Source organism: Sceloporus undulatus, chromosome 1 (assembly GCF_019175285.1).
Source record: "Sceloporus undulatus isolate JIND9_A2432 ecotype Alabama chromosome 1, SceUnd_v1.1, whole genome shotgun sequence".
Taxonomy (NCBI): domain Eukaryota; kingdom Metazoa; phylum Chordata; class Lepidosauria; order Squamata; family Phrynosomatidae; genus Sceloporus; species Sceloporus undulatus.
This window is the reverse complement of record NC_056522.1, coordinates 296,606,884-296,634,721: the sequence shown is the minus strand read 5'-3', so window position 1 is coordinate 296,634,721 and position 27,838 is coordinate 296,606,884. Positions and strand designations below refer to the sequence as shown.

General features: G+C 39.8%; 1 protein-coding gene across 1 annotated transcript in view; it reads left to right on the top strand.

Moving 5' to 3' along the window:
• ABTB2 (ankyrin repeat and BTB domain containing 2) overlaps positions 1-27,838 on the top strand; it is a 211,543-nt gene that overhangs the window by 158,513 nt on the left and 25,192 nt on the right. Inside the window, 8 exon segments of the mRNA XM_042453998.1 lie at positions 684-836; positions 3,218-3,383; positions 5,290-5,379; positions 5,847-5,948; positions 14,173-14,269; positions 14,961-15,096; positions 17,614-17,840; positions 26,074-26,252. Of these exon segments, the coding sequence (XP_042309932.1) occupies positions 684-836; positions 3,218-3,383; positions 5,290-5,379; positions 5,847-5,948; positions 14,173-14,269; positions 14,961-15,096; positions 17,614-17,840; positions 26,074-26,252 (1,150 nt within the window).

Below are 27,838 nucleotides of genomic sequence, written 5' to 3'. Positions count from 1 at the left end.
TTGAAAGGAAGGATGAATTCTATCCTCTTAGCCTAGCCCTAGCCCCACAGTTCAATTGTTCAAAAGGGAGGCACGTATTTCTAGCATAAAATGGACTCAGTAGAATTTGGGGAGAGGCTTGTGTGTTTTTTAAATTATACTTGGCATTGGTAAGTTCAGTGTGTTGAAAGCTTGGACTAAAACCCACAGCAGATTCCCTGACATGGAAACCACTCCTGTAAGGAACTACTGTTGTATAGGAGCAGCAATAAACAGCTGCCCAATCATGTCACAAAGGCATGTTTTTAAGCATGGATATCCAACCCAAAGCACATAGTAATCTCAGCTGCCTGAAAGTGTGATACACCAAACTGTGCATGGTGTGTCATAATATTTTAAAGTAGAATGCTTTTTTATCAAACAGCCCCCTTGGTGTATTTGCAGAAGTTAAAAAATTAAATGTTTTATTTGATATGCAATTCTTCTTATCACTAGAATGACCAGAGGCCAAATCTTGATTTATTTCCTTGAAATTAAGCCCCATTCGTTTTTTAAAAATTCCTCCACATTTTAAGCCAAATTCAGAAGAAGACGCCTCTGAACAGAATAAGATTCCCATTGTTCTTGCCTGGGGTATTTTGATATATTTTTGGCCCAAAGAATGCTTGTACGAGGCATAATGGTTCTCTCCTTTCTCTCCATAGGTCCTTCATGCTTCTGCCTCCGTTAATGGAATGGATGCGAGTAGCTATAACCTTTGCTGAGCACCGGCGCAGTTTAACCGTGGATAGTGATGATATAAGGCAAACAGCCAGACTCCTCTTACCTGGTTTGGACTGTGAACCTCGGCAGCTAAAGTATATAATGCACTTTTGAACACTGAATCAAAACAATATAAAGACACTATAGATTTTAATCATAATACATTCCCATGAGATCTGAATCAGGAAGATTGTTATTCTTTTGATTTGCATGAAAAATTTCTGGAATATGACACCTTCATGTTTGTGCTGATGTTTATCAAAACTTCAGAGTTATCCCTTGGCAGAAAGAGATACTGCAAACATAACAAAAACCCTGCACAGCAAAATCTGCTCCTGAAAATAGCATTCATTCCTGTGTACAAATAATTTAATGAGTCAGTCACATACACTTTATTACTTTTATAGAGTGAACACACACCAGAAACTTATACATATACATGCACATTCACAAAAACATGTATGGTCATCATTTGTGGCAATATGTATGCAAATGACATATTACAGCTTACATGGAAGAATTTTCCATATTGAAATTTTGTCACATTTTAAGCAGCTGTTAATACTAATGGGAGTATTTTTTTTAAGTAAGTTTTAAAGTATGGTACAGAACATTCCATCCAATACAGACTCTGTATAGATTCAGAACCAGCCATCTTATGTTCTTGTAGATTTTTACCCATTGACAGCTGTCCTGGTAGTCACGGGACTCTTATCTTCATTTCTGAAACATCCAGTGAGAAATTAATTATTTGTAGACAATTCTTTTAATGGTGGTATTAATTTCTCCATTAATTGTGGGTCATTATTCACAAGTACTGATTGCAAATGTAATCATGAAGATATTTATCTTCAATCAGCTACCACTGCTGAATTGATACACAGCTTTTGATAAATCATTTAAACATCCTCTCCTTTGACATTCCATAAATCTGGTGAAAGATTTGGTATTCATGATAAGGAAAAAATGTACTGTAAAAATTAATCACACTTTTTATTAGACATTAAGACTACTAAATGAAATACAGTGGACAGAGATATTAGCATTTCCCTTAAGCATTCAGTAAAATGGATCACTTTCTTTCTTACAAGTCACCCAATCTAACTTTGGCGGGGTACATACCTCCGCTTTGCGGCGCTCTGCCGCCGCCGGCAGTAGGTCCGCGGGGGAGCCGGAGCCTTCACACGGCCCGACTCCCGCGCAGACCGAAAAAGAAGCTCCAAAATGGAGCTTCTTTTTCCGTCGCGTTTGCGACGTAGCGAGGCGCCAGGGGCGCACTTGCTACGTCACAAGGGACGCGACGCGTACGGACGCTCAGCGTCCGATACGCAAAGATGGCGCCGGCCATGTAGAAGGGCTAGCGCCATCTTGTACGGACGGAGTCCGTACTAGGCCCAGGGGCATCTATAAGAGACGCCCCTTTTTTAAAATGGGACGTCCGGAGGACGTCCCAAATGCCGGTATAGAAAGCCCCAATAATCTCCAAAAAAGGCTGTGACTTTAAGAGAGTGTTACATTTTGGGGGAAAGTTGTTGGCTTTTTTAATTTCCATGGAAAGAGTTTTTTAAAAAGTGTTTACACAATGAGGTTTCTCAGTTTTGACTAGAATGGACTGGTTAAAATAATGGAATTTACATAAGTGTTTATTTGTAATTCAGCAGTTGATTCAATGGGGTGCATCTGCAGTGCAGAAATAATGCAGTTTGACATCACTTTAACTGCCATGACTCCATCCTACAGAATCCTGGGATTTGTAGTTTTGTGAGGCACAAGCATTCTTTGGCAGAGAAGGCTAAAAGACATTGTAAAACTACAAATCCCAGGATTCCATAGTATGGAGCTACAGCACTTAAAGTGGTGTTAAATTGCATTCTTTCTATAATGTAGAAGCACCCTGAGTCTACTCTATTAAGTTTCAACCTGTACACACATAAGGATTCTTTGGACCTGCACATGCCATATGAACCTTCTTGTTCTGTCCCCCACAGATTCCCCTCCAGACTCCCAAAAATGCTCCAGAAAGTCAGGAGTCCCTCTCAATGGTATGCGCTACAGTTTAGGTAGAAGAGGGACTTCCCCAAAATTCAGCAGAGCTTCCTTTAGGCAATACCTTTATTTCCATAGATTGCAGATTCTGGCTCCATGAGTGGGCTGACCATAAATGCAAAAAATGTTGGCTTACACCTTTTTGCCAGACATCTGAATTTGGCAGAATCCATTCTATCACTTTGTTTTCTGTAGTGTCATAAGTAGACCAGGTTTCAGAGTAATTATGAGGAAGATGTGAGGGAGATAGGAATGACATAGCATAGCAGCAGTTTTGTCTTTTTTATCTTCTTAGTAAAATAGGATTAACCATAAAATGTTACATGTTGAAATTCAGGACTGTAACTAAAAGGATGACAATTACAATTACAAAGATGAAACTATCTTCTTAAAATCCCAGCTGTACTTTTTGCATATGTCCCCTTGACAGACCTGAATGTTGCTTTAATTCATTCCGAAGAATGGATGCTAAGGCTGCCACTGAAAAATTCCAGCAGGATCTAGGATTTCGAATGCTGAACTGTGGAAGGACTGATTTGGTCAATCAGGCCATAGAAGCATTGGGACCTGAAGGAGTCAATACAATGGATGATCAGGTATAAAGAAGACATGGGGGGTCCCTTGTTTCACAATTAATTGCTATTATATAGTAGTATAATATATACTAAATAGTCTATATAAAATGTAGCATTGCATATACCGGTAATTGTTATTGCATGGCAGAGATAAATCAGTGTAGAAACCAGAGCCAACAGGTTATTATTTATTATTGATACTGCAATTCAGAATGTGACTTTCTGGATTTGTCTTTACTAACATGTTGCTGTTACATGCCCTACTATAGATAACAGGAGAATGCTCACCACTTCTCTATTCCCTATCTCTGATCATGCTAATTCTGAGTACATTCCCCTGCCTGGACTCCCCCCCAACCCAGCCTCGACATGCACAGGAACACTGTATACAGCTTCCATATGCACGGCACACAGATGCTTTAGGGAGGTGCACAAAAGCAGTCATTCACCTCATTGGCTCTCACTGTCCCAAGCAATTGCTCCAGACATGAGCAATATAAGGCAGAAAAACCCAACTCTAAACTCTTTCACACAGCCAGTCCAAGTGCATGCCCTATGATGCTGTTTGGAGCAGCCAGCCCTCTCCCTGAAATGTTCACATGTACTCACAGTCTCTATCATTTAGGTAAATGGAGGAAGGAAGAAAACACTTTAAAAAACATATTAATTTCCAACTAATCAGAGTATCTAGTGCAGCACATGTTTTCAGTATTTTGTTGTTTCCTCCACCTCCCCACATTTTCTGGCTCCTCTGCTCCATGCTAGAAAGCTACAAATGAGCAGCACAAGGTAGCCACCTAAGTCCCCCCCCCCAATTGCTCAGTGAGTCAGACATAGAAACAAACAGGCAGAAATCCTACCATATTAATCTAAAAGTAGTGGATTATAGCCCTTGCCATTACAAGAACAAAAAGTAACATCATTCCAGTTTGTTACTGCCAAAAACAACTGGTTGCCAAAACAATTCATTGCAAGTAACACAGTTCTCCAGACTATCATTGTCTAGCCTTTCCAACACCATCTTGAGAATGAATATGAATTTTACTAGCTTCCCCATCTGACCTTAGTTTGAGAATACAGTACCTATTTTTTAAGAAGTCTGGGTAATCCAACTAATAATCCAGTTAACCATGCCATATTATATTTGTTTCATCTCTGGTGTGCCTCTTTTAGTTTCGGTGTCTTGCAATAGGGACACTACCCCACATAATTTGTTTTCACAGATATTTGTAATACCCACAGACATAGTCACATATCTGTATTCTTGAGCATGATAAAAACCAAAGATCTTATGAAGCCTGTTTATTTCAGTTGGGGAGCTGAACTGTAATCCTACAACTATCTATTCAAAAAGAGGTCCAGTGAGTTCATCAAGACTTATTCCTGAATAAAGGATATAAAATCTCAGGCTGGCATCCTGTTCAATATTTATAAGATCATAAACTGGACATAAGCTGGATTCACATTTACAGTTGTTAATGAGCACACATGACCCCACAAACCTACCTCCTTAAGGCAGGCAGGACCCAAAGGGTCTCTCCAGCTGCTAGTCTCAACAACTAGGGGGACACTGCAGTCCTCATCTCCCAATGCCCAATCTACTACTATACCTCAGAAACTCTTTGCTTGGATTAAGAGATAGATTGTTTTGGGGTGGCATCTGTAGACATAGCTGCAATGAAAGCACTCCCTCTTTTTAGCGGTGTCTGAAAATGCAGTACCTGTATCTTGGCTTCACCTTCTAAGGACATGCTTAAATCCCTCCCTATCCCACAGTTCATTTTAAAAGCATAAGGCAGTATACACAAAGTGGGTTGCCTTATAATTTTTTACACACAAACTTTCCTCTATGTGGGGTTGTAATTTATAGGTTCTGGAATTGTTCAGAAAATTACAGGTTAGCTAACCAGATGTTTTGTTCCTAAAGGGTATGACACCACTCATGTACGCCTGTTCTGCGGGAGATGAAGCCATGGTCCAGATGCTTATTGATGCTGGAGCAAATCTAGACATGCCAGTAAGTATAGATGCTGTACATGAGGCCATTGCTCAAATGTAAATTTACCAAGAAACATAATTTAGTATCCTGCGGAAACAGTTTTTACAGATAATCCTGCCAAGGAAGAGATTTTTTTTTGTAAAAGAAAATGTTTTTTATTGATTCTAGAGCAAGAAAGCTGAAATCATCTTCAAAGCTTGCCACAGATGAGATAATGATTAACGCTGGCATTGTAATAGGGAGACTGGGGCAGAATGTTTCCCCTCTGTAAGAGCAGCCTCCAAAGGAAACCAGTAGATGCATTAGGGGAACCCAAGGGACTGAATACACTGATTGGTGTTGGCAGTACTTTCTGAGTCGTGACAGCTTGCTATTCCCAGGGGTTGTAATTTACCAAGGATTTGCCACTTTCAGGCATATCTAAAAAGTTTAAAGAGAAGAATTAAAATTGCAATGAATAAACATTCTTTCATTTCTCCCCCTAGGTCCCTGGTAGTTCATCTCGATACCCATCGGCTCACCCTGATAGTCGGCACTGGACTGCACTTACTTTTGCTGTCTTACATGGACATATATCTGTAGTACAGGTGAGCAAAAGGCAAGCCATAAATCTTCCAAAACAGTTGGAAATTGACAAGACGGGATCTCACTAACTGGTTTTGCTTAGATAAGTCCAACTTCTATCTGTGTAACTCACTTGTTTGGCCATTGCAGAGATCAGAATATTCTATCTCACACAGTGACCCAGCTCTCCCATGGATCTACATTTTTCTACACTTCCTGATCCCAATGTAGCTGGTGGAAAATAGAGGATATCTGAGAAGCATCTGACTATGTCTCTGTAGGTAGATGTGCAATGATGACATTATCTTCTAGGACTTCCAGAGGATCCTGGGATGTCCCAGGGGATTCCTCCACAGTTGTATGTCTAGCTATAGGGACATAGTAAAATGCTTTTCAGGTGTTCTCTGGTCTGCAATGACTACAGCATATCTGTATTAAGGGTGGTGGTGGTTTTACAGAGAATGAGACATGTAGTTCCACCTGAAGAATGTATATACTGTTTCTCCGTAAGACAGCATTTTGGCCACAGTGTGTAGGCTCTGAACCTGGTCATTTCTGATGCTTTCAGAATAGATTTTGAAGGATTTATCTGTATTGCACCTAAAAGTGTTTTCAACCAGTTTATCCAGAATTAAGAGTCTTAAATTATATGTTGGTAAAGATACTACATTTTGGAAAGTTTTTTGTTGGTTGCATCATCATTTCACAATAGTACAACCTTTACACAGTGATGGGACTTCATGTCCCTGTGAGGCAAGAGGCTATGCTGATGGTAGCACTGGTAGTAAGGTCTCCCATGTCAGACAGACTTTTGCTGAGGAGCCAAACTACATGTGCCAAACAACTACTGAGCAGCAGCAGGGTGGGGATGGGGGTGTGGGGTGGCAGAGGATGTCTCAGAGACATTGGCATTAGTACCATAGCTAACACTTATTAGTACTGCACAGAAGGAGACATGGTAAACCCATTCTGCATGTCTTTTATTATGAAAACCCTATGATGAGACAATCCAAGATGAAACAAGAGATAGTGCCAGAAAATGACAGAAGACATTCAACAAGCTACTGGGATACAGCTGAGGATAATGACAAATATCACTGTGGCTAATAATGCAACTGGACTCAAGCCGAAAGGATGTGCAGCTGTCGACATACTTAGAGATGAAAAACAAGTCTGAAGCTGCACAATACGTATTATAGGAATGTGGAATGTGAGAAGCATGAAGATATACATAGTAAAGCAAGAAACTGAATATATATTATCGGAACACCAAGTGTGAGAAGCATGAATCAGGAGAAGGTAGACACAGACACAGAAATGGAATGTATAAACATTGCAATATTTGGGTTCAGATAGCTAAAGTGGACAGGAATTGGACATTCAACCTAATCACACAGTGTTTTGCTAAAGAAATGAAAATCTAAGAAATAAAAGTGTAGCATTAATAGTGTAAAGAGATGTAATAAAAACAGTCAAAAATATAATGCAAAGTTTGACTGAATATTATCACCACAACTTCAAGGAAATCCCATCAATATAACCATAATCCAGATTTATTCTCTAGCTACAGAGGCAGAAGAAGAAACTGAAATACTGAAAGATTATATGCTGGAGTCCAGAAGGAAGTTGATCACATATCAAAACAGGACTTCTTGTTAATGATTGGTGATTTGAATACAAACAACAGAATCAAAGAATCTACAACAAACTTTGTTTTTTTTACCATATATGGAGTGAGACATGCTAGATGTCCAAGCTGGGTTCAGGAAAGGAAGAGGCATTAGGATCATCTTGAAAACATATGTTGGACCAAAAATATGCAACAAAGAATTTGAGAAGAAAATCAGCCTGTACTTTATTTATAGTCTTTGATTTTGTAGGTCATGAAAAACTTTGGCTCATTCTCAAGGAAATGGGTGTGCCACAACATTTGATTGAGTAAGTACCGTAGGTAGACTGCACCTAAGCCATATAGGGCTTTAAAAGTTGGTAAACAACACCTTGCACTGCACCCAGAAGCTAATTGGCAGCCAGTGAAGGGTTTTTAGAACAGGTGTTATATGGTCAAACCTGGATTTGCCAGTGACTAGTCTGGCTGCCATATTTTGGACTAGTTGACGCTTCCGAACATGGCACAAGGGTAGATAAGACTCAAAAGAAGGAGTCATGAAAATTGGAGGAAGGATCATCAACAATTTAAGATGTACAGATGACACCATACTACAAGCAGAAAATAGAAAAAACTGGGAAATCAAGGAAGAAAGTGCAAAAACAGATTTGCAGTTGAACATTAACAAAACAAAAATAATGACCACAGATTATTTACATAGCTTTAAAGTAAACAATAGAGACATTGAAATAGTTCAAGACTTTCCTTACCTTGGCTCAGTTGTTAATCAGAATGGAGACTGCAGCCAAAAAAATCAGAAGAAGACTAAAAGTTGGATGGGCAGTTATAAAGGAACTAGACAAGATCCTCAAGTATAAAGATATATCATTGAATACTAAAGTTAGGACTCTCCATGCTATTGTATTTTCCATTTCTACATATGGTTGTGAAAGCTGGACAATGAAGAAGATTGATAGGAAGAAAATTAACTCATTTGAAATGTGATGCTGGAGAAGTGTTGGACTGCTAAAAAGATAGATAAATGGGTAGTAGAGCAAGTGAAGCCTGAACTCTTCCTAGAAGCCAAGATGACCAAACTGAAGCCATCATACCTTGGACATGTCATGAGAAAACATGATTCCCTAGAATGAGAATTGCCAGATATTCCATGATCCTCTATCAGAAAACAGTTCCCAGAAGAGAGGAGAGAAATATTCAACAAGCTTAAGTCTGAAGCAGATATATAACATAACTCAACATTTGTTCATTTAGAGGCTTTTTCATTTGCACATGATGACTGTGTATACCCAAATATTCATTAAGGTTTCACAAACTTGTTGCACAGATTCCCACACTGGTCATTCTGAGGCTGTTTTTCCAAAGAATCTACCCACACTATAATTATTTTAACACTGATTGTGTAATTCATTACTGTAGATCAGTGGAGTCATCTGGATGTGCCAAGCTTCCTAATATAACCATTTCCTTGTGGGTGTGGGAAGAAAGCATTCATTTAACAGGAATCTGGGGGACCATTTGAAAAATTCTGGCATCACACTTCTTATGCTACTGTGGCCTCTATTCATCAGAAATTATGTTTATTCATAAATGAGAAATTAAACGTTGACTTATTGTTCCCTGGGTAATTCCCGCAGCAATAAAATGTTTACATTGTGATCTTAAGAATTAGAGGCTGTCCTACTGTTGGGCCTATAGGTCTACCTTACTGCCAGTACTTTTCTCAGCCATGGTGGTCCCATTACCCCCAGTGAGTTCAGCTATCATTGCTAGGCATATTTACTTGAGAATTAAGAATGTATAGAACAGCAGCCTCATCCTTCATGTGAATGATATGTATGTGCATATATGCCTTCGTGTCGTCTCTTGACTTAGGGTGACAATATGAATTTCATAGGGTTTTCTTTGGCAAGGAATAATCAGCTGGTTTGTCGGTGCCTTCTTCTGAAATATACCCCTCAGCACCTGGTGTTTGTTGCCAGTCTTCCATCCAAGTACAGAGCTGACCCTTCTTAGCTTCCAAGATCAGACAGAAGCTGTTGTGAAGTCGAAGGCTTTCATGGCCAGCATCCATAGTTTTTTGTGGGTTTTTCGGGCTGTGTGGCCATATTCTAGAAGATTTTCTTTCTGATGTTTCATCAGCATCTGTGGCTGGCCTCTTCAGAGAATGCTTGCCTGGAAAGGAGTTGGGCATATATATTCTGTGACTTGGAAAGGCAGGAGTGATTTGCATGTGTATTACAGTATTATGTTGCTAATGGTAGGCCTCAGGGTGGGAGGGCCATGCCAACCACTACCAGGTCAGGATGCAGAGGGAAGCCATTGAAAACCACAAACACCTGGACAATTTCAACAGGAAAGAGGAAACCCTTAAAGTAAACAAGGTTTGCCTACCAGTCCTAAAAAATAGCAAGATGAAGACTCAACAAATGCAAATGAGAAATCTCCCAGGGTCGGGGTTTCCCAGCAAACAACGAGCACTAATCAAGCAGACACTAATCCTCTTTTGCAGATCCTACTCTGATGCTTGCCATTAGCAACAAACCAATATACATGCAAATCACTCCTGCCTTTCCAGGTCACACAATATATATACCCAAGTCCTTTCCAGGCAAGCATTCTCTGAAGATGCCAGCCACAGATGCTGGCAAAACGTCAGGAAGAAACTCTTCTAGAACATGGCCACATAGCCCGAAAAACCCACAAAAAACTATAGAAGCTATTGTCTTTAGGATGTGTAGGCATGTTCTAGTATAACAGTAAATAAAATAAGTTATATCCCAATATGACTAAAGATGTCAGCATTCTGTTAGCTCAGTCAAAGTAGAGTGTGAATGATGCTATACTTAGAATATAGAAATGCTATACTTAGAATTCTTTCCATATTGTATATACATTTGCATGTGTGTGTTTGTGTGTCTGTGTGTAGGCTCAATTAGGTTATGTGAACTGATCCTTGGTGACAATGAGTGCCAACTCAGTAGCTGTAAAAGATACAGTTTACATAATTGGAACTGGCTGCTTAATGAGATTGTCCATAGCTGTGTCCATAAATTGCATTATCAGAGCTTTATATTTACCTCACAGTTATTGGGCTTTAAAAAAAGTTCTCAAGAAGAATCAGAGCCAGTCAGTCTTGTCTTTTCCAAGCACATCAGGTGCCCTCTTGTGCATGTCTTGTTCCTATGTGATTATATTTGTTGTAGTCAAAGGTGATGCAGCATTACAGCTCATTGATTCATTGCAAGCCCTGGAAATGCATCCATTTTCCCTTTCATGTCAATGGGAATTAAAAATGAACAACAGCCAGTTGTCAGCTGGGGTGAAAGAAATAAGGTTTTTCTGTTCATATAAGTAACAAGTTATTGTGGATGGTGTGCATTCACTTTCGAATTATATGTATATGCAAATGCCCATGTAAATGAGATTTCGCCTTCAAAGACTTGGAGATTTGCCAGTGCACTCTTTAGTATTGCAGAGGTTGTGCATGCTTAATTTACACTTGAGATAATAAGTGGGGTTTTTTGCCCCAGAGACACCACTGAGAATTCTGTCAACAGAATGTCTTAGAAGGAATTAAGCCTTGGGCTCTCTGAGCCATATTTATGTTAACTACAATTAATGTTTATTCACTCCCAGTTGTTCAGTTGTAAACATTTAATCTCTAAAAGTGCAAATTGTCAGATGTTTCTACTGACCCCTGGGAATTATTGCACGATCAATCCTGATACTGAAAGAAACAAGTCATAGACAGTTCTTGTAGATGCATAATCTCAGGTTGATGCCTTCTGGCAGTTGTGCAACTAGCATGTGCAACTTGATAAGCATTCAGAAGTACAAATTAAAAAGCATTTTTTAATAATAATAATAATAAAGTTTATTTATATTTCCCGCCTCTCCCAAGGATCAAGGCAGGATTACATCAGTAAAAATAATACAATAATACAAAATACAATCAATAAAACACTAATACTGAATTAACCGACATTCCTATTAGTTCTCTAAAATACCAGTTCATCATAAAAGCAATGTTCATTTCCCTTCAGATTTTTGTAATACTTTAATGTTACCTGGGGAGTATCAGTTATACAGTATGACAAGTTTCAACAGATGTATAAAATGACAGGAGTGGGGAACCAGTAGTCTGCCATATGTTTTGGACTACAACTTCCACAATTCCTTTCCATTGGCTATGCTCTCTGGAGTTTCTGGGAACTGAAATCGAAAACATCTGGTCAAAGGTTTGGTACAAGCCCCTATTGGGCTTATTGTTGCATGCGTTCAAGTCATTTCTGTCTGACTAAGGCAAACCTATCATAAGTTTTCTTGTTCACAGGGGTTGCCACAGCCCTCCTCTGAGGCTAAGAGAGTGTGACTTGTCCAAGGTCATCCAGCGGATTTCCATGGCCAAGTTGGGATTTGAACCCTGGTCTCCAGAATCCTAGTTTAACACCCAAACCACTACACTATGCTGACTCTTGTGCTCTTGGAATTAAGCCTTGGACTCTCTAAGCCATATTTATGTTAACTACAATTAATGTTTATTCACTCCCAGTTGCTCAGTTGTAAACATATGGAAGTTTATCGCACAGGTCTTCAGGGCCGTTCTCAGAATGGCCTGGCAGGAAACGGAATGAGTGGGGGACAGATTTTACCACACACTCCAGTCCCTCACTCGTTCCGTTCCCCCTCTCTTCTGTTCCCATTCCATTCCAGAGGGAACACTTTTTGAGAACTGTTCTGAACAGTTCTCAAAACTTCCCCCCTCTGGAACGGATTAAGAACCGAAGAGGGGGAACGGAAGGAATGAGGGACTGGAGTGTGCGGTAAAATCCATCCCACACTCGTTCCTGCTCCTTCTGTTCCGTTCTCAGAACGAACCCAGAAGGACCTGTGCGATAAACTTCAGAATCTCTAAAAGTGCAAATTGTCAGATGTTTTTTCCGTGTGTTTTTTCACTGGTGACAAATTATCTTCCACAGGAAGCTGGCAGCATGATTCTATACCTATATCAGAAAATATGTTTTGGAAAGATACACAACTTCCATTATTATTTTAGTTTATTTGTTTACAATGATATATGGAATTACACTGCAATCTGAGGCACAGTAAAGGGTGCTATAGAGAGTTTTATAAGCAACACAAACAAAACAGAAAATGTTGCTTCCCCAAGAAGGATACAGTTTAATTCAACAGTGGGTAAATCAAGCCATCATGGTGTAGTGGTTTGACTGTTGGATTCGTGCTCTGGGAGACCAGGTTTCAAATATCCACTCAGCCATGGAAACTCACTGGGTAATCCTGAGCAAGTAATCTCTCTCAGCCTTTAAGTATGGCAATGGCAAACCCAATGGCAAACTCCCTTGTGGGAGTTGTTATAACTTGTGGTCAACCTGAAGGCACACCGCAACAAGAAAGACAACAAAAAGAGGGAAGGGAAAGACAAGAGTAACACAAGATAAATGTTAAGAAGATTACATGTTGGTTCATGACAATTGAGAATGAGAATTACAGGGTTAAATGAAAAGAGGTAAATTGAAAGTCTTCACAGCTAAGCTGGGTTTTGAGGAGAGATTGTAGAAAAAAAGATTTGCATCCTTTTGAAGCATATTTCACACATGAAGAATGAATGGAATCATTTTGCACAAATTCAAGATGTTTAAGTAGACTTTCCAATATTCTCATAACAGAAGGCAGGGATATTGATTTTCTGATCAATACTTCACAACTTACCAGGAAATGGTTTTTCAGTTTGGGATGAGGTGAAGCGGTAGATGCCATTTTCCTTTTTGGCATTGTGTGTCAGTTTCTCCTTTCCAGAAGGAAAAGTAGGAAGCATCAGCCAATAGGAGACAAGACCATTGGCTGATAAGCAGAAACAGAGAATTTGAGGGAGACATTTTCACTCCAGTCAGGCACAGCTGGGTGTAATTAGATCCCCTGGTGCTCTAGCCTCAGTCAACGTCAGAAAGTCATCCCACTCTCCCTTCTGCTGTTCAGCAGTATTTAATATGTTTTGTTTATAATAGCAATTTTGTCACAACTCTGGGCACCAAGGATGAAGGCGATGGGGATTCCAGGCCCACTGTTAGGGTTAGGGGATGCCCATATGGGACCTGGGAAGTGTGGGAAGCAAGGGTCATATGCACCTCAGTGGTGTGTGTCCAAACTTTCTCTGTTTCCATGTGGCACCCAGTGGCATCAGCCCATTTGGAATCTCATATTTGTCATCTAGTTGGAGTGTTCAGCAAGCAAGAGTTCATTGACCAACAGGCAGGTCAGTCAGTGTCTGGATCCAGGCCCATTTGATAGATCAAACTATAAAAGTTGTGGCCCATTTGTTCCAAACATTGGCCAGCATTTAGTCATTGGGCATATTTGCCACTGAGTCTGCAAACTAAATTTTCTCACATGTTAGTCTGCATCCCATTTTCATTGTGATTTATCTGAGCTTTAGAGTTAGTGGACAAGAAGTCTACTTGAAGAGCCAAGACAGCCACTTTATGGTCATCAGTGACTTCAAGGAGAGGATGGATGGTGATCTCTCCCAAAGATAGCTCTTCATTTCTATTTTCCACTTTCTTTTTCTGAACTGTATGTTCCCACACTGTTTTCTTCAGCTGCTCCTGGATGCTGGTGCTCATGTTGAAGGCTCTGCTGTTAACAGTGGAGAAGACAACTATGCTGAGACCCCACTTCAGCTGGCTTCAGCAGCAGGCAAGTCTGAACAAGTATTGCATTTTCACTCCTCAGAAGCAGAAAGAGAAGCTTAGAGGCTTACGATATTAAAAGTAGTTGTCGTCAATATTAAATTGCGTAGCAGTCAGACTTCAACATATCAAAACTACTTTTTCCTTACACAGAGTGTGGGAAGAAATAATACTTTCAAAGCTACTAAATGAACATTTTGTTTAAAAAAAACAAAAACAAACAGAGTATCTGGTGTGCCCAATAGAGCACTGTGGTTCTATACATATACCTGTGACCTACATGTACATGCAGCAAAGTGTACACAACTATACCCAATCTAAACAATCCTTTCTTCCTTTTAAGGTGAAATAGTAATAGAAATCATGTGTAAAACTAGAAAGGATTGGTGATTATTTCCTAGTTTGCACATTATTCTGAATCCACAATGGAATCTAGACAATGAAATCTAGGCACAATCTCTGTGCCCTTTACAATGTGTATAGGATTTCCATCTCATGATATTAAGCAGTGGCCATATATGGTTTCTTTAAGGCTTCTTTAAGGTTTCTTTCTTCTGTTTTATTTCTGCTGTATTTTGTGGTGTGGAATAGTAACACAAAACTCCTTTTCTCAGAATAAGTGATTCAATAGATAGACAAAGTTGTTACGCTGCAACTTTAGAAAATGCTAATAAAAATAACATTGTTTGTCTTTCTAGGCAACTATGAGTTGGTCAGTTTGCTACTTAGCAGGGGAGCAGATCCCCTTTTGAGTATGTTGGAAGCTAATGGGATGTCCTCATCACTTCATGAAGACATGAACTGCTTTAGCCATGCTGCTGCACACGGACATAGGTAAACCACATATTTATTTATTTATTTATTTGAGGTGTTTATACCCTGCCCTTCAACCCTAAAGGTTCTCAGAGCGGCTTACAATTATTATTATCTTATATGTTAATTTTTATTGATACATTTTTTAAAAACACAATAAGAAGATCACATTCGCATAACTTACATATAACATGAAATTAGTATAGAGCAAGAAAAAAAGGAGAGAAGAAAAAAGAAAGAAAAAGAAAAAGAGAGAGAGAAAAGAGAGAAGAGAATATACATATAAAAGAAAGAAGAAAAGAGAGAAGAGAAAAACTGAGACGAAAAGACCAATCATTAGTACTTAATTATCCACGTTCACTCGTTACTTCTTATTGTTGCCCTTGGGATGCTTTCCTCAAACTATGCCTAAACTTATGCTCTTTACTTCCAAACATATACATTATTTATTTCCTGCTTCATTATACTAAATTATTTCCTTATAAATCTCTAACACAAATTTATAGGGTCCCCAGAATTCTTCCCTATATTATACAATAAGTCAATTTAAGGATTCATTACTCCACATCTAAATTGCAAGTTGCTATATTCCCCCAATTTTGTTGAAAGTAAACTAAAAATAAATTCCAGTCTTGCAGATACTTGTCTGTCATTTCATAGTCTAGGCTACGAAGCTCCACTTATAGAAGAAATTAAGAGATGGAGAATGGAAATGGAACAAAACAGTAAAGAAATGGAGAAAAATCTAAAACAAGAAATGAAGGACTTGACAATTTTTATTATTTTTAACTGGATGGCCCCCTGCCCTCAGGCTTACAATCTAAAAAGACATGACGCAAAAGGAGAAGGGAATGGTGGTGATGCTGTTCATGCTTAGGCTTCCTTTGCAGACATACATGTTCATTGAGAAAATGGTTGAGAGTGGCAGAGTGTGCAGTGTGATACATTGCATGGGAAATAATGTCATCTGCACCTTCTAGGATTATTCAGTGGCCCCGTTCCTGCAGATCAGCCCACTCATATTAGCAAATGGCAGCACACGCCCATAGGCATGATGTAAATTAAGATGCATTTTTCCCAACCCGGGGGGGGGGGGGTCATAATCAAACCCCCACAGATGGGAAGGGCCTACTGTAGACCTATATGTGAAGTCAGTTCACTAAGTTCTTCATGTGAAGAACTACATTCATAGTCCTGCATGTAGAAGGAACATGTGAATAGGGATTAGTCAGACACTGTGATGAAACATGATGAAAGCTGTACTTGGTGCATCATTTGCAGTTTCTGGTGGCATATTTTGCACAGTTTTACTATTGTAGACAATAATGATGCCCAAATGTGTCTACCCTTTAACAAAATTTCTCTTAAAAAAGTGTGGGGGATGGAAACAGTAACATCTCCAACATGATACTATAGATTCTATGATTCTCTGTGAATCATATGTCTGATTCTTAGAATAATTCCATTTGTAAACATCTTACAAGCACCACAAACATACTCACATCCTTATCATCTTCAGGAGTTGAAGGATCAACCTCATAAACACACACAGAGTAAATCGGACAGAGAAGATGGGCATCATTTACCAGGGCTGATTTATACACATTTCATTATGAGGCTTCTGAAATTTAGATGTACAGGTTTAAATCCTAAGATACATTAACTTAAGTAAACTTGCAGAAGGGATATCAATTTGTGCCACATGTAATCCTGCAGAAAATGTATGTTGTCTGCCTGTGTTCAGAGAGTGCAGCAGCTAGGGGTAATTTAGTGGAACCACAGTGTAAATTTGTGTGGTGTGGAACGTGGGCCAGGAAGATCTGCTCAGTTGTAAAGCTCATTGGGTAGCTGTTGGTTTTTGTAATGATAGCTTGTATTACTCTTGCTTCCTGGAGGAAGAGTAGAATATTAATTTGTATGGGATGAACACACAGCTATCTTATGGACATCCATCATTCATAGATAGATAGAGAGGGGGGAGGGAGGGAAGGAAGGAAGGAAACTCACAAGCACTCCAGTGTAGCTGAATTCTCCTTTTCTCCTATTGATACAGAAATACCAGAGCGTATAAATATTTGATTAAAAAATAATTCATTTAAAGTGCTAAACTGAAATTTTAAAAGTTGTTATTGAAATATCTAAATAAAAACAACAGGAACAAGTCAACTAATGCTTAACATTTCATATTGTATTAAATTGTTGGTTTGGTTATTTTGGAGCTATTTTGGCCATTTGCAGTACTTTTAATTCATTTTCTCACATTTTAAAACCCATGTATTATTAACACATTATTTAAAATTGACATCATAATTTTATAAAGTTCACTGTAATGATTAGCTAACCAATTTATGAATTAACAGCACTGTTATCCAATCAACTTTTACACATTGTCCCCATGCCCTGAAAAAGATATTCAGACATCATTTAAAAAGGCAGTGATTTTACTACTCCAAAGTACCAGAATAATCTGGAATAGGCTCACACTTTTTGGAATAGGTCATCAATTAATATACAGCATTGCTTACTTTCCCTGTGCAGAAATGTGCTACGGAAGCTCCTGACTCAACCACAGCAGTCCAAGGGAGATGTTCTGTCACTGGAAGAGATTCTAGCAGAGGGTGTGGAAAGTGACACTTCCAGCCAAGGCAGCTCCAATGAAGGCCAGGTTAAGCTGTGCAAAACCCGGATGAAGGCTTTACAGGAGGCCATGTTTTACAGCGCTGAGCATGGCTATGTTGACATTACGATGGAGCTCAGAGCACTTGGTAAGTAATGCTTTTCCCTGGAAAGGTTGCTTCATTGAATAATGAAGTAAGGAGCATATCCACACTGCACAATTGTAGCAGTTTGACACCAGTTTAATAATAATAACAACAACAACATTTATTTGTATCCCGCCTCTCTACAAAATGCAATAGAGGCAGCTTACAAGATTCAAATATGCAGTTTGAACCCTCAACCCACCCACCTCTTAAAATACAATTAAACAATGTAAAATTTAAAACATAAAACATACTTAAAAATTATTGTGTTTCCTTGCTACAAATCCTGAGATTGGTAGTTTGGGGAGATAGTTACAATTTTCTGTGCCTTTATGAACTACAGTGTTATATCTCTCTGGCCATTGATTCTAAATAACTTCCCTAAACTGCAGGTCCCAGGTGTGTAGAGCATGGATCCAAAACAGTTAAAGTGGGATCAAACTGCTCTGATGGCTTTTCTACTGAATATTTGAACCACTGCCCTGGTGGCGCAGTGGTTAAATGCCTGTACTGCAGCCATTCACTCAAAACCACAAGGTTGCGAGTTCAAGACCAGCAAAAGGGCCCAAGCTCGACTCAGGCTTGCATCCTTCCGAGGTCGCTAAAATATGAGTACCCAGACTGTTGGGGGCAAATTAGCTTACTTGCTGTTCACCGCTATGATCTCTGGAATAGCGGTATATAAATAAAACAAATTATTATTATTATTACAAGCTGCTTCTTTGGCTTACCAAAAAGCTTAATGCATTTACAACTAGCTCCAGAAAAATCCATTTTCAGGATAAACTGCTATGAGGTCTCACAGAATACCTGTATGATTCAGACTTAGTTGCATGTAATGGGCTTTCTATCAAGATTTGCTCAGACAGTAGAAGAATTTGCAGGACTATTTGCCTGAAATTGCAATATAGAAATGTTTTTACTCAACTAATTGGTTAAACCATGTGCCTAGTGATAGTCAGTTAATGGCATCAGCAGACTCAAAGTCTAAAAGAGATGTTCTTAGATCTTACTGGTTTTGACCTGGCTTATCTTAACCAGATGCAGCTATAGAACTTCACTGAGGTTTTAATGGCACTGCATTTTAATCATTAAGAGCACAGCAAGAGTTACATCATACTAAGAGTTCTTCTAGTCTAATATCCAGTTTTTCACAGTGGACCAAAGCAGAATGTGAAGGCAATATCTTGAATACAACAAGGTTTGTTGTTATTGTTAACTGCCCTTGATCCCACCTGACTCATGGCAACCCTATGAATGAAACATCTCCAAGATCCTCTATCCTACACTGCTCTGCTCTGGTTCTGCAAATCCAAGCCCATGACCTCTCTGAACCTATCTGCTATGTGGTCTTTTCTACTACCTCTATTAGCATTATTGCCTTTCTTAATGAGTTGTGCCTTCTCAAAGTGTGGCCAAAGTACAACAGCCTCAATTTTATCATCTTGGCTTGCAAGGAGATTTCAGGCTTGATTTGTTTAAGGACACATTTGTTTGTCTTTTTAGCTGTTCATGATATCCTCAGTATTATTCTCCAGCAACACATTTCAAATGAGTTGATATCTTCTTATCAACAGGGATAGGAAAAATGTAACCTTCCAGATGATGTTAATTCATAGAATCATAGAATTGTAGATTTGGAAGAGACCACAAGAATCATCCAGTCCAATCCCCTGCCATGCAGGAAATCTAAATCAAAGCATCCCTGACAGATGACCATCCAGCCTCTGTTTAAAGACCTCTAAGGAAGGAGACTCCACTACACTTCGAGGGAGTGTGTTCCACTGTTAAACAGCCCTTACTGTCAGGAAGTTCCTACTAATGTTTTGGAATCTCTTTTCCTGTAGCTTGCATCCATTGCTCCGGGTCCTAGTCTCAGGAGCAGCAGTTTGCAACCTCCATCAGTCTGAGCATAGCAAGTGGCATAATAATATCTGGTAGCCACATGTTCCCCATCCCTGTTGTATAGTGTTGCCCTCCAGCAATCTAGTATTCAGAAATATGCAGCTGAAGTTATATGACTTAAGTCCAGCTTATCAGACAGATCACATCTCCCCACATGAATCTGATCGAGCCTTGATGTCCTCAAGATAAGCCCTTCTCTGAGACCCAGCAACTTCAAAGGCATGGCTGGTGTGGGCCTTCTTGATGGTTATCTCTAAGGAAATTATCAGATGGGGGGGAGGATGGGAGTGAAGCAGATCTCATATTTATCCTGTCCTTCTTGTGTGATCATGCAAAAGATAATCATACGCTTGTCCTGTCATTATTCTGTCAATGAAGTAGAGTTGTCCTGTTACTTTTGAATAACGGATATTTCCATTAATGAAAAATGATAGGACAATTCCACTTCACTGACGGGATAACGATGGGATAAGCGCGACGTCTGATAATATTTTGCACAATCGCAGATAATTCCACTTGACAGACAGGATAATGACTAGATAACCATGACGTCTGATAATCTTTCTGTGGCTGTGGGATAAGGATGCAAAAAGGATGTCCTTTTCCCTCTGTGATAATTTCCTAAATTCTGGAATACCCTTCCCAGGGAGGCCTGAATGGCCCCTTCCTCCCTTTCCTTCCGTTGGCAGGCAACAACCTTTTTTTGTTTATTCAGACAGTATTTTAGAGCTGAAGGTTTTTAAAGAAAGCACTTTAGAGTGTGCTGTAATGTTTTTATAGGACCAAGTAAAAAGAGGATTCTTCTTGGTATAAAATATATTTTACTTCTGGAGTAGCTCATGAGAAATGCAAAACAGTGGAAAATGTTATCTTTCCATTTCTCTGTTTTTTCATTTGTTTGCACTTTGTCCAGAAAGTAATACAAGCAAATATAAACAGATTCTGAGGATTTGAAAATCATTTTACATCTGTCTCTAATTTGATTCATGCTACATATATCACTGTGTATGCTCTAAACATCTAATTTTAACAGTAATGTTTTCCAGGAACAATGCATGGAAAAAGTCATTTAGAAAAGCTGAAAAATAGATTGCATTGTATTAACTTGATGCTGGTGCTGTTACAACCTCTCTGTGCAATGAGGAATATATTATTACTGAAACAAATTAACTGAACATCAAGCTGAACTTCAATGATCATATAAACCCCTGGCAGTAAACAAATAAGAAAATCTTGCCTGGACATTAATGATATCTTCCTGAAATCAAGATTGACTGTTCAGAATTGCTCAGTCACAGATCTGTAAGCCTCTTAAGTGCCCGCTTTAAAATTTAGATTGCTCCATTCTTTTACCTTTTGAAAAGGGAATATCTTAGTTGTAGAGCAAAAGACTAAAGTACTGAATGATCATCTCACCATAAGCTTCACAGTTTCTTGTATTTTAAAAAAACTGCAATCTTATTTGGAGTCTTTTTTATTAAAAGTAAAACTTTTGAGTGATGATGAGTTTGGAATTGACCAGATGCAAAGGTAGACTAGGGCCCATTACAGACGGGCACCCTAGGATGGACTCAGTCCATGCTAGGGTTAGAAAGGGATGTCTCTTCCAGACGCCCCTAACCCTAGGATGGACTGAGTCTGTACAAAATGGCGGCGGCCGTTCCACACGGCCGCCGCCATTACAACATCATGACCGCGCCACCTCCAAACGAGGCGCGCGGACATCATGTCTTTGCACCGCGCGAGGGCGCCTAGAGTGCCCTTTCTGCGGTGCAAGAAGGAGCTCCCAAACGGAGGCCTGTTACAGATGCCCCTAACCCTTATACGGACCCAGTCCGTATAAAATGGCGGCAGCCGTTCCACACAGCCACCGCCATTACAATGTCACGACCGCGCCACCTCCAAATGAGAGCCTAGAGCGCCCTTTCCGCAGTGCAAGAAGGAGCTCCGAAACGGAGCTCCTTCTGGGGTTTGCGTCGCTGGGTGCAGCCTTTACATGGCAGTGCCCAGCAACGCAGAGGAGAAGGGGGCCAGGTGGCCCCTTTCTCCTCCTCCCCACCATCGCCAGGTGTCCTTGGGGCTTGAAGCCCCAAGGACACCCCTTTCCAGGGCGCGGGGAAGTGGCCTTTTGCCACTTCCTCGCGGCCTGCAAAGCGGCGGATCGGGGCCTTGGAGGCTGCTGGTCTGGCAGCTGAGGCCCTGATACAGCGGGGAAAGGGGTGGGTGCAGGCCGCCCCAAACGGATGGTCTGTAACCCGCCTAGGACTCTGTGCTTTAGTTTTACAGTATCTAATTTGATAGCTTTTCTCACCTGTGTTTATCACATTACATGTGGTAAATTCCCATCTCCTCTATGAAAATATTGCCCTCCTTTGTACAGTATATGGTCATTATAATTTTAATATAAAATTTAAAAAAGCAAGAGCATTGGAATTGTAATCTTAGTTCTTCTAAATGGCTTCACATTTTTACAGATTTTCCTCTTTAAAAACATATCCTATAATGCCCTACACAGCTTAGCTCCAGAATATCTAAAAGACCATATCTCCCCATAGAAGCCTTGAAGGGTCCTAAGATTTACAGGAGAAGGCCTTCTCTGGGTCCTTTGTTGCCCTCAATAAATGTGCGTCATAGGGGATGCTCTACAACTAATCTGAATTTAGGGGAATTTAATGGTTAGCTCATATGAGTAGATTTAGAGTGACCGGGGCAACTTAGTCTTAGGGATCTATCTTAGCTTTACGGGGTCCCAAAGTATGCAGAAATCCAGAGGCAACTTTCCAAATGTAATGGGTTTTATTTAAAGGGGGAAATCAACATGCAAACACAATCAAACACAATGCACACAAGAACTATGGAAATCAAAGGTGTTGTGCTAGAATAGAGGAAGCTTCTGTAATGGTAATACTCTAATGGTAATACTTGATTGCAATGTTGTTGGTCTGGGAATGGAGTGAGGACTCAATTGCTACCTGCCAAATGGAGGGTAGCGAGCAAAAGAGGTGCTATCCAGACAAACTGGCAACATTTCTGCCTGCAGCTGAACTAAGCCAAAGACACAAAGAAAGAGTAAGGATATTTATTCCAAAATTATGCCTTGGGGCAGAATTCAAGGAAAAGACAAAACCGAATGGTCCTGGAATGGGTTTGGAATGAATTTGGATTCACTTTGAAATAATTTGGGTCACTTTGAAACAGTTTTCCAAAAGGGGTAACACTCAGGTGTGAATGGGGGCAAAGGATGATCATTTCCAGGCAGAGAGGATTAGTGTGCAAAATCACCCGGACTTTGTTTACCATATCTGCAGCCCTTTGTTCTCTGGATCTGAGCTTCTTCACCTCCTCAGGATTGATTCATCATCCTGGGGCCCCAATGTACCTCCTGTTTGCTAGCCTATTCTCTGGTTATTCTCTGGTTATGGCTTCCACAATCGGGGTTACAGAAGGGTCCCCCAGCTCTGTTTTATTACATTTCTGATAACAAAAGAATAGGGATACTAGTGGGCATAGTAACACCCTTTGTTTTCCTTTTGCTGCGAGGCAAAAATGTTTTTATTAGAGCATTCTTTTAATATTATCATGTCAGGGAGGCTTTTATACTTGTGCTTCAGATATATTTTAAACTTATGTATTGATGTTATTTTTTACTGTTTTTAGCTATATCATTTTTATTGTTTTAAATTTTTATTGTAATTTTTTAAAAAATTTTTATCTGCGAGCCACCTTGGGTCGCTTTCTAGGAGAAAGGCAGCAATGAAATGAAATGAAATATCCAACTTCCATTTGTGCTGGAAAAATAAACAAACTATACCAGCATGTTATATCAGTGCTATTTATTTATTGAATAGCTTGTGGTTTTTACAGCTGGTTCATCTTACCAGATGTGTGTGACACAGCAACTCACATGACTAATTCTGTATTATCATCATCATCATCACCACCCTTCTTTTTCCCAGTTTGGGGATTTTTTTAAATTAAAAATTCACAAAATACAAAAAACCTGTTAAATACATAAACTATACACATGCACAACAGCACAGCAAAGTAACAAATAGCAAACCCTGCACATTGTATAAGGCCCATCCTGCCTAAACAATCAGTGCTTACAGTCCTATTGAAACAGAAAAATCTTCACCTGTTTTATGATGCACTTGCTCTCCTTTTATGTTACACTGTGTTTTGGATATTTCTTCATTTGTTTAATAGCATGGCTAGTGGACCAGTGGGTTCCAGATACAGTTGGACTGCAGTTTACATCATCCTTATCCATTGGCCATGGTGACTCAAATGATGGGAGCTGAAGTTTAATACTGACAAATCTCTGCTTTATAGAGTCAATTTTAAAGACATAGCTATCAGCTATTGAAAGGGTCTGATTTTTTTCATAGTGGACTTTAAAAATATAAAAATAAAACTTGTCTGAAGGGGAGGAGGCTTGATCCTTTCCTCCTCTGCTATTTTTTTCACTAATGGTGAGGTCTAAAGGTAAAGTAAAGGAGTTTGTAAAAACATAAAGTTTCCCACCCTAAGTGGCATGTATGTCCCAATAAAAAGTGAATTGTGCCCTCCTGGCTGTAGAAAAAATAAAGGCATGAGTGCTAGCCATGTTGCTAAAGTAATATGGCCCTGAGGTTAGCCATACCTTCAGTGGTGTGACTGAGTCCATTCTGGGATTGCTTCCATACTGTCTTTCACTTTGAACACATTCTTGTAGAATTATTTATGGTAGACTGCATCAATATGTACAGTGTTCTGACATCTACCCATTATCAGTTTTGTGGCTAATGTGGCAAATAACCATGCATGTCATCCTTCCCATGTGTATGGAAGTTGTACCATTGGCCAAGATGTATCAAGCAGGAAGGAAGGACATAATGTTCTGCCGACATCGTTCCATGTCCACATTTGGTGTGTGTGTGTGTGTGTCGTGAAAGAGAGAGGCAGAAAGAGAACAAGAGGTTATTCTCTTCAATTTCTGCTCCATCCGGCTCTCCCTCCCCCACAGCTGTCAAACCCCGGGAGAGGAAAAAGCAGAGAGGCAAGTCAGATATTGAAGAACTGGCCAGTCACAACTCAGAAGGAAAAGGGAAAGGCAGTGTACTCACAGATGGAGTTCATCCTCCTATCCTATTAAGAAGAAGCCCCTCCCAAAGTTTGGTAGCTGGTGACCAGAGGGAGATTTGGGGCATCGCACAAAGAGCCACAGAACAGCAGTGTGCCCTCAGTCCAAAATGAGATGTACTTGTATGCATGTCATTAATAGGATTGGGGCATTATCACAGGAGGAGCAAGGTGGGAACAGCTCAGGGACAGTGAAAACGATTTGTATAGGAATGTTATAGTTCCTGTTATTCTCATTATCGTATATTTATTGCTAAAAGCAAAATCTCACTTGCTAGACACATATTTGGAGTAATTTTGTTTATCATTCTATCTGGTGATAGGTGCAAGCTTGGGGAGACAAACTTTCATACTATTCAGAGACATAGGCAAGTAAGTTTGGGATATCAGTATGCAACAGCATATTGTAGCACATTTGAGACTGTGTGAAAGAAGTTGTAGCATAATCTTTCATAGACTTATTCTACTTCCTCAGATGCATGGAGTGAACTGATGCTCAGGAAGGACATTTATAATCTGATTGTATGAATAGGCATAGAAACGCAAAACATATATGGTGATTAGGTGACAAGTTCAGAGGGAAGTTTGGAACGTGGTATGTTCAAGCTGGGAACCAGGAAGGAGATATGATAAACTGGCTAAGAGCATCCTCATAAGGGTGGGGTGTTAACCAGGTGTAGTGTTCCAGGAAACCGTTGTCTCTGGAGTTTATCACATTTAGCTTAGAACGGCCCCTGAGTGTTCTTAAAGGGACCGTTCTGGGGACGGGAGGCGGCAGGGAACACTGTATATTGCATAGCAAGAACACCGCCACCAAGCATTCCCCTTCCATTCTGGGAGAACTCCCCAGGGCTGATTTTCAGGAATGCTTTCTCAAGCGTTCTCGAAAATCAGCCCTCTAGAACGCTTCCAGAACAGAAGGGGAACGTGCAGCAGCGGCGTTCTCGCTGTGCGATATACAGCGTTCCCCACCACAACCCATCCCAGAATAGTCCCTTTAAGAACGCTCAGGGGCCGTTCTAAGCTAAATGCGATAAACCCCTCTGTTTAATCATTTCATACCATGTCAGAATATGGATTATGCCAATAAACTGGTTTGATCGAGAATAGAAATGTGTATCATTCCTATATTTGTTTCTTTGTTTAACTACTGTCTGCTCATTTATTTTTATAACAGTTACATTCTCACTTTATTTTTGAATGACCCCAGGAATCCCATGGAAGCTCCACATCTGGATTGAGTCACTCCGAACAACTTTTTATCAGTCTCGTTATTCAGTGGTACAGAGTCTCTTGCGGGAATTTATCACCATCAAGGAAGAAGAATACAACGAGGAGCTGGTTCATGATGGACTGCAGCTTATGTTTGAAATCTTCAGAACCTGCAAAGTAATCCATGCTAACACTAATATGTTGATAAATATCTCTGACCAACCTGTTACAAGTAGTAATGGTAGTGTTGCTGGAGGTTGTATTGTTCAGCCAGCCCCAGTGCAAAGTTTTATTATGGACTCAAATTAATTCTGGATGCAGGGATCATAGTGGCTGTATTAACTGAGCTTGCCTGATAACAATATGGTCAGCAACTAGAAGCAAAAGCTGTCAGTGTTGTCTCCTTATTAGCAAAGATGCTCATTTGAATAGAAACTGAGATAATGGTGTTTATCACACTATACTCTTAAAGTGCTACTATTCCACTTTGACTCCTCTAGTTGCCTCCTGTTGCATTCTGGTATTGGCAGTTTTAAGGAGGAGTATTTAGAATTCTCAGGCAATCTCTGCCTGAGAATTCTAAATACCCCTCCTTAAAACTGCAAATCCCAGAATGCAACAGGAGGCAGCTAGAGGAGTCAAAGTGGAATAGTAGCACTATAAGAGTATAGTGTGATAAACATCAATGTATTTGCTCTCAAAGAAAAGGTTTCATTCATAGGTATCCAACACTATAAATATTAGTTATACAGTCACCCCTCAAGCGAAAACAGAAACTCACATATAATCAAGCCATATTAGTTTGAATGGCTGCACGTGCACCATTTTAACCATTGGGGCTCACCCCTCCATGAATAATCAAGACTGCAGATTTCAAGTCCACAAAAACAAAGGGACGACTGTATATGTAAAACTTAGCGCATGGAATTTGCAAAAATCCCAGCTGCACTGTTATTTTTACCAAAATAAATAGGAACTTTGACATGTTAGAAGGCTCTAGTCTCAGTACAGCTGTAGTGATGTACAACTAGTTGCTTGCAAAAGAGATTACTACACGTAGCTTTTAAACCATGATTATAGACATAAAATAGCGCCTTTGGCAATACTTATCACATGACACTGCCTCTGACCCATAGCTGCTGTGAATGCCAAGTGAGGTTAGGGTGCTCATTTTCATTGATGAGGTAAACCTATCAACAGCTCCCAATCAAGCAGCAGTCACAGGATTCTTCAAGTGTGAAAGATGGGTGCTGTGGCAGTTCTGATATTGGCAGTCCCATGGTGTTACAGTCTCCTCCTTTCCCCCTGACCCCCCCCTTCCCCTCACTATCCCCATGCAGCCTAATTAACTTTTTTGTTAAAAAAAATCTTTTCTTTCCTTTTTTAAAAACTTAAATAGTATTACCAGAATTTTGGAACTGCATTTTAAAAAGTAAAAAAATTCAAATAAAATGAAATGCAAGGCATATAGGACAAAGAGGCAGAGTTAAGGAGAAATCAGGAAGAGAACCCATTGGCAATAGGAGCCCCAGTCAAATGATTGTGAAGATATGCAACAATGGCTGCTGACAAAACAGTTTGTTCTGTTTTCATTCATTTGTGTGATTGCGTCAAGAACGAGACTCATGTGATAAAGCTGAAATATTACCTCTGGTGGTTGTATCCTCAGATCTATCAGAAAAAACACATACTTAGGTCAGTGGCATCCAGATAACCTATATTTCTAATCAAAAAGAAGTTCTAGGATGGCATCCCTGCCCCTG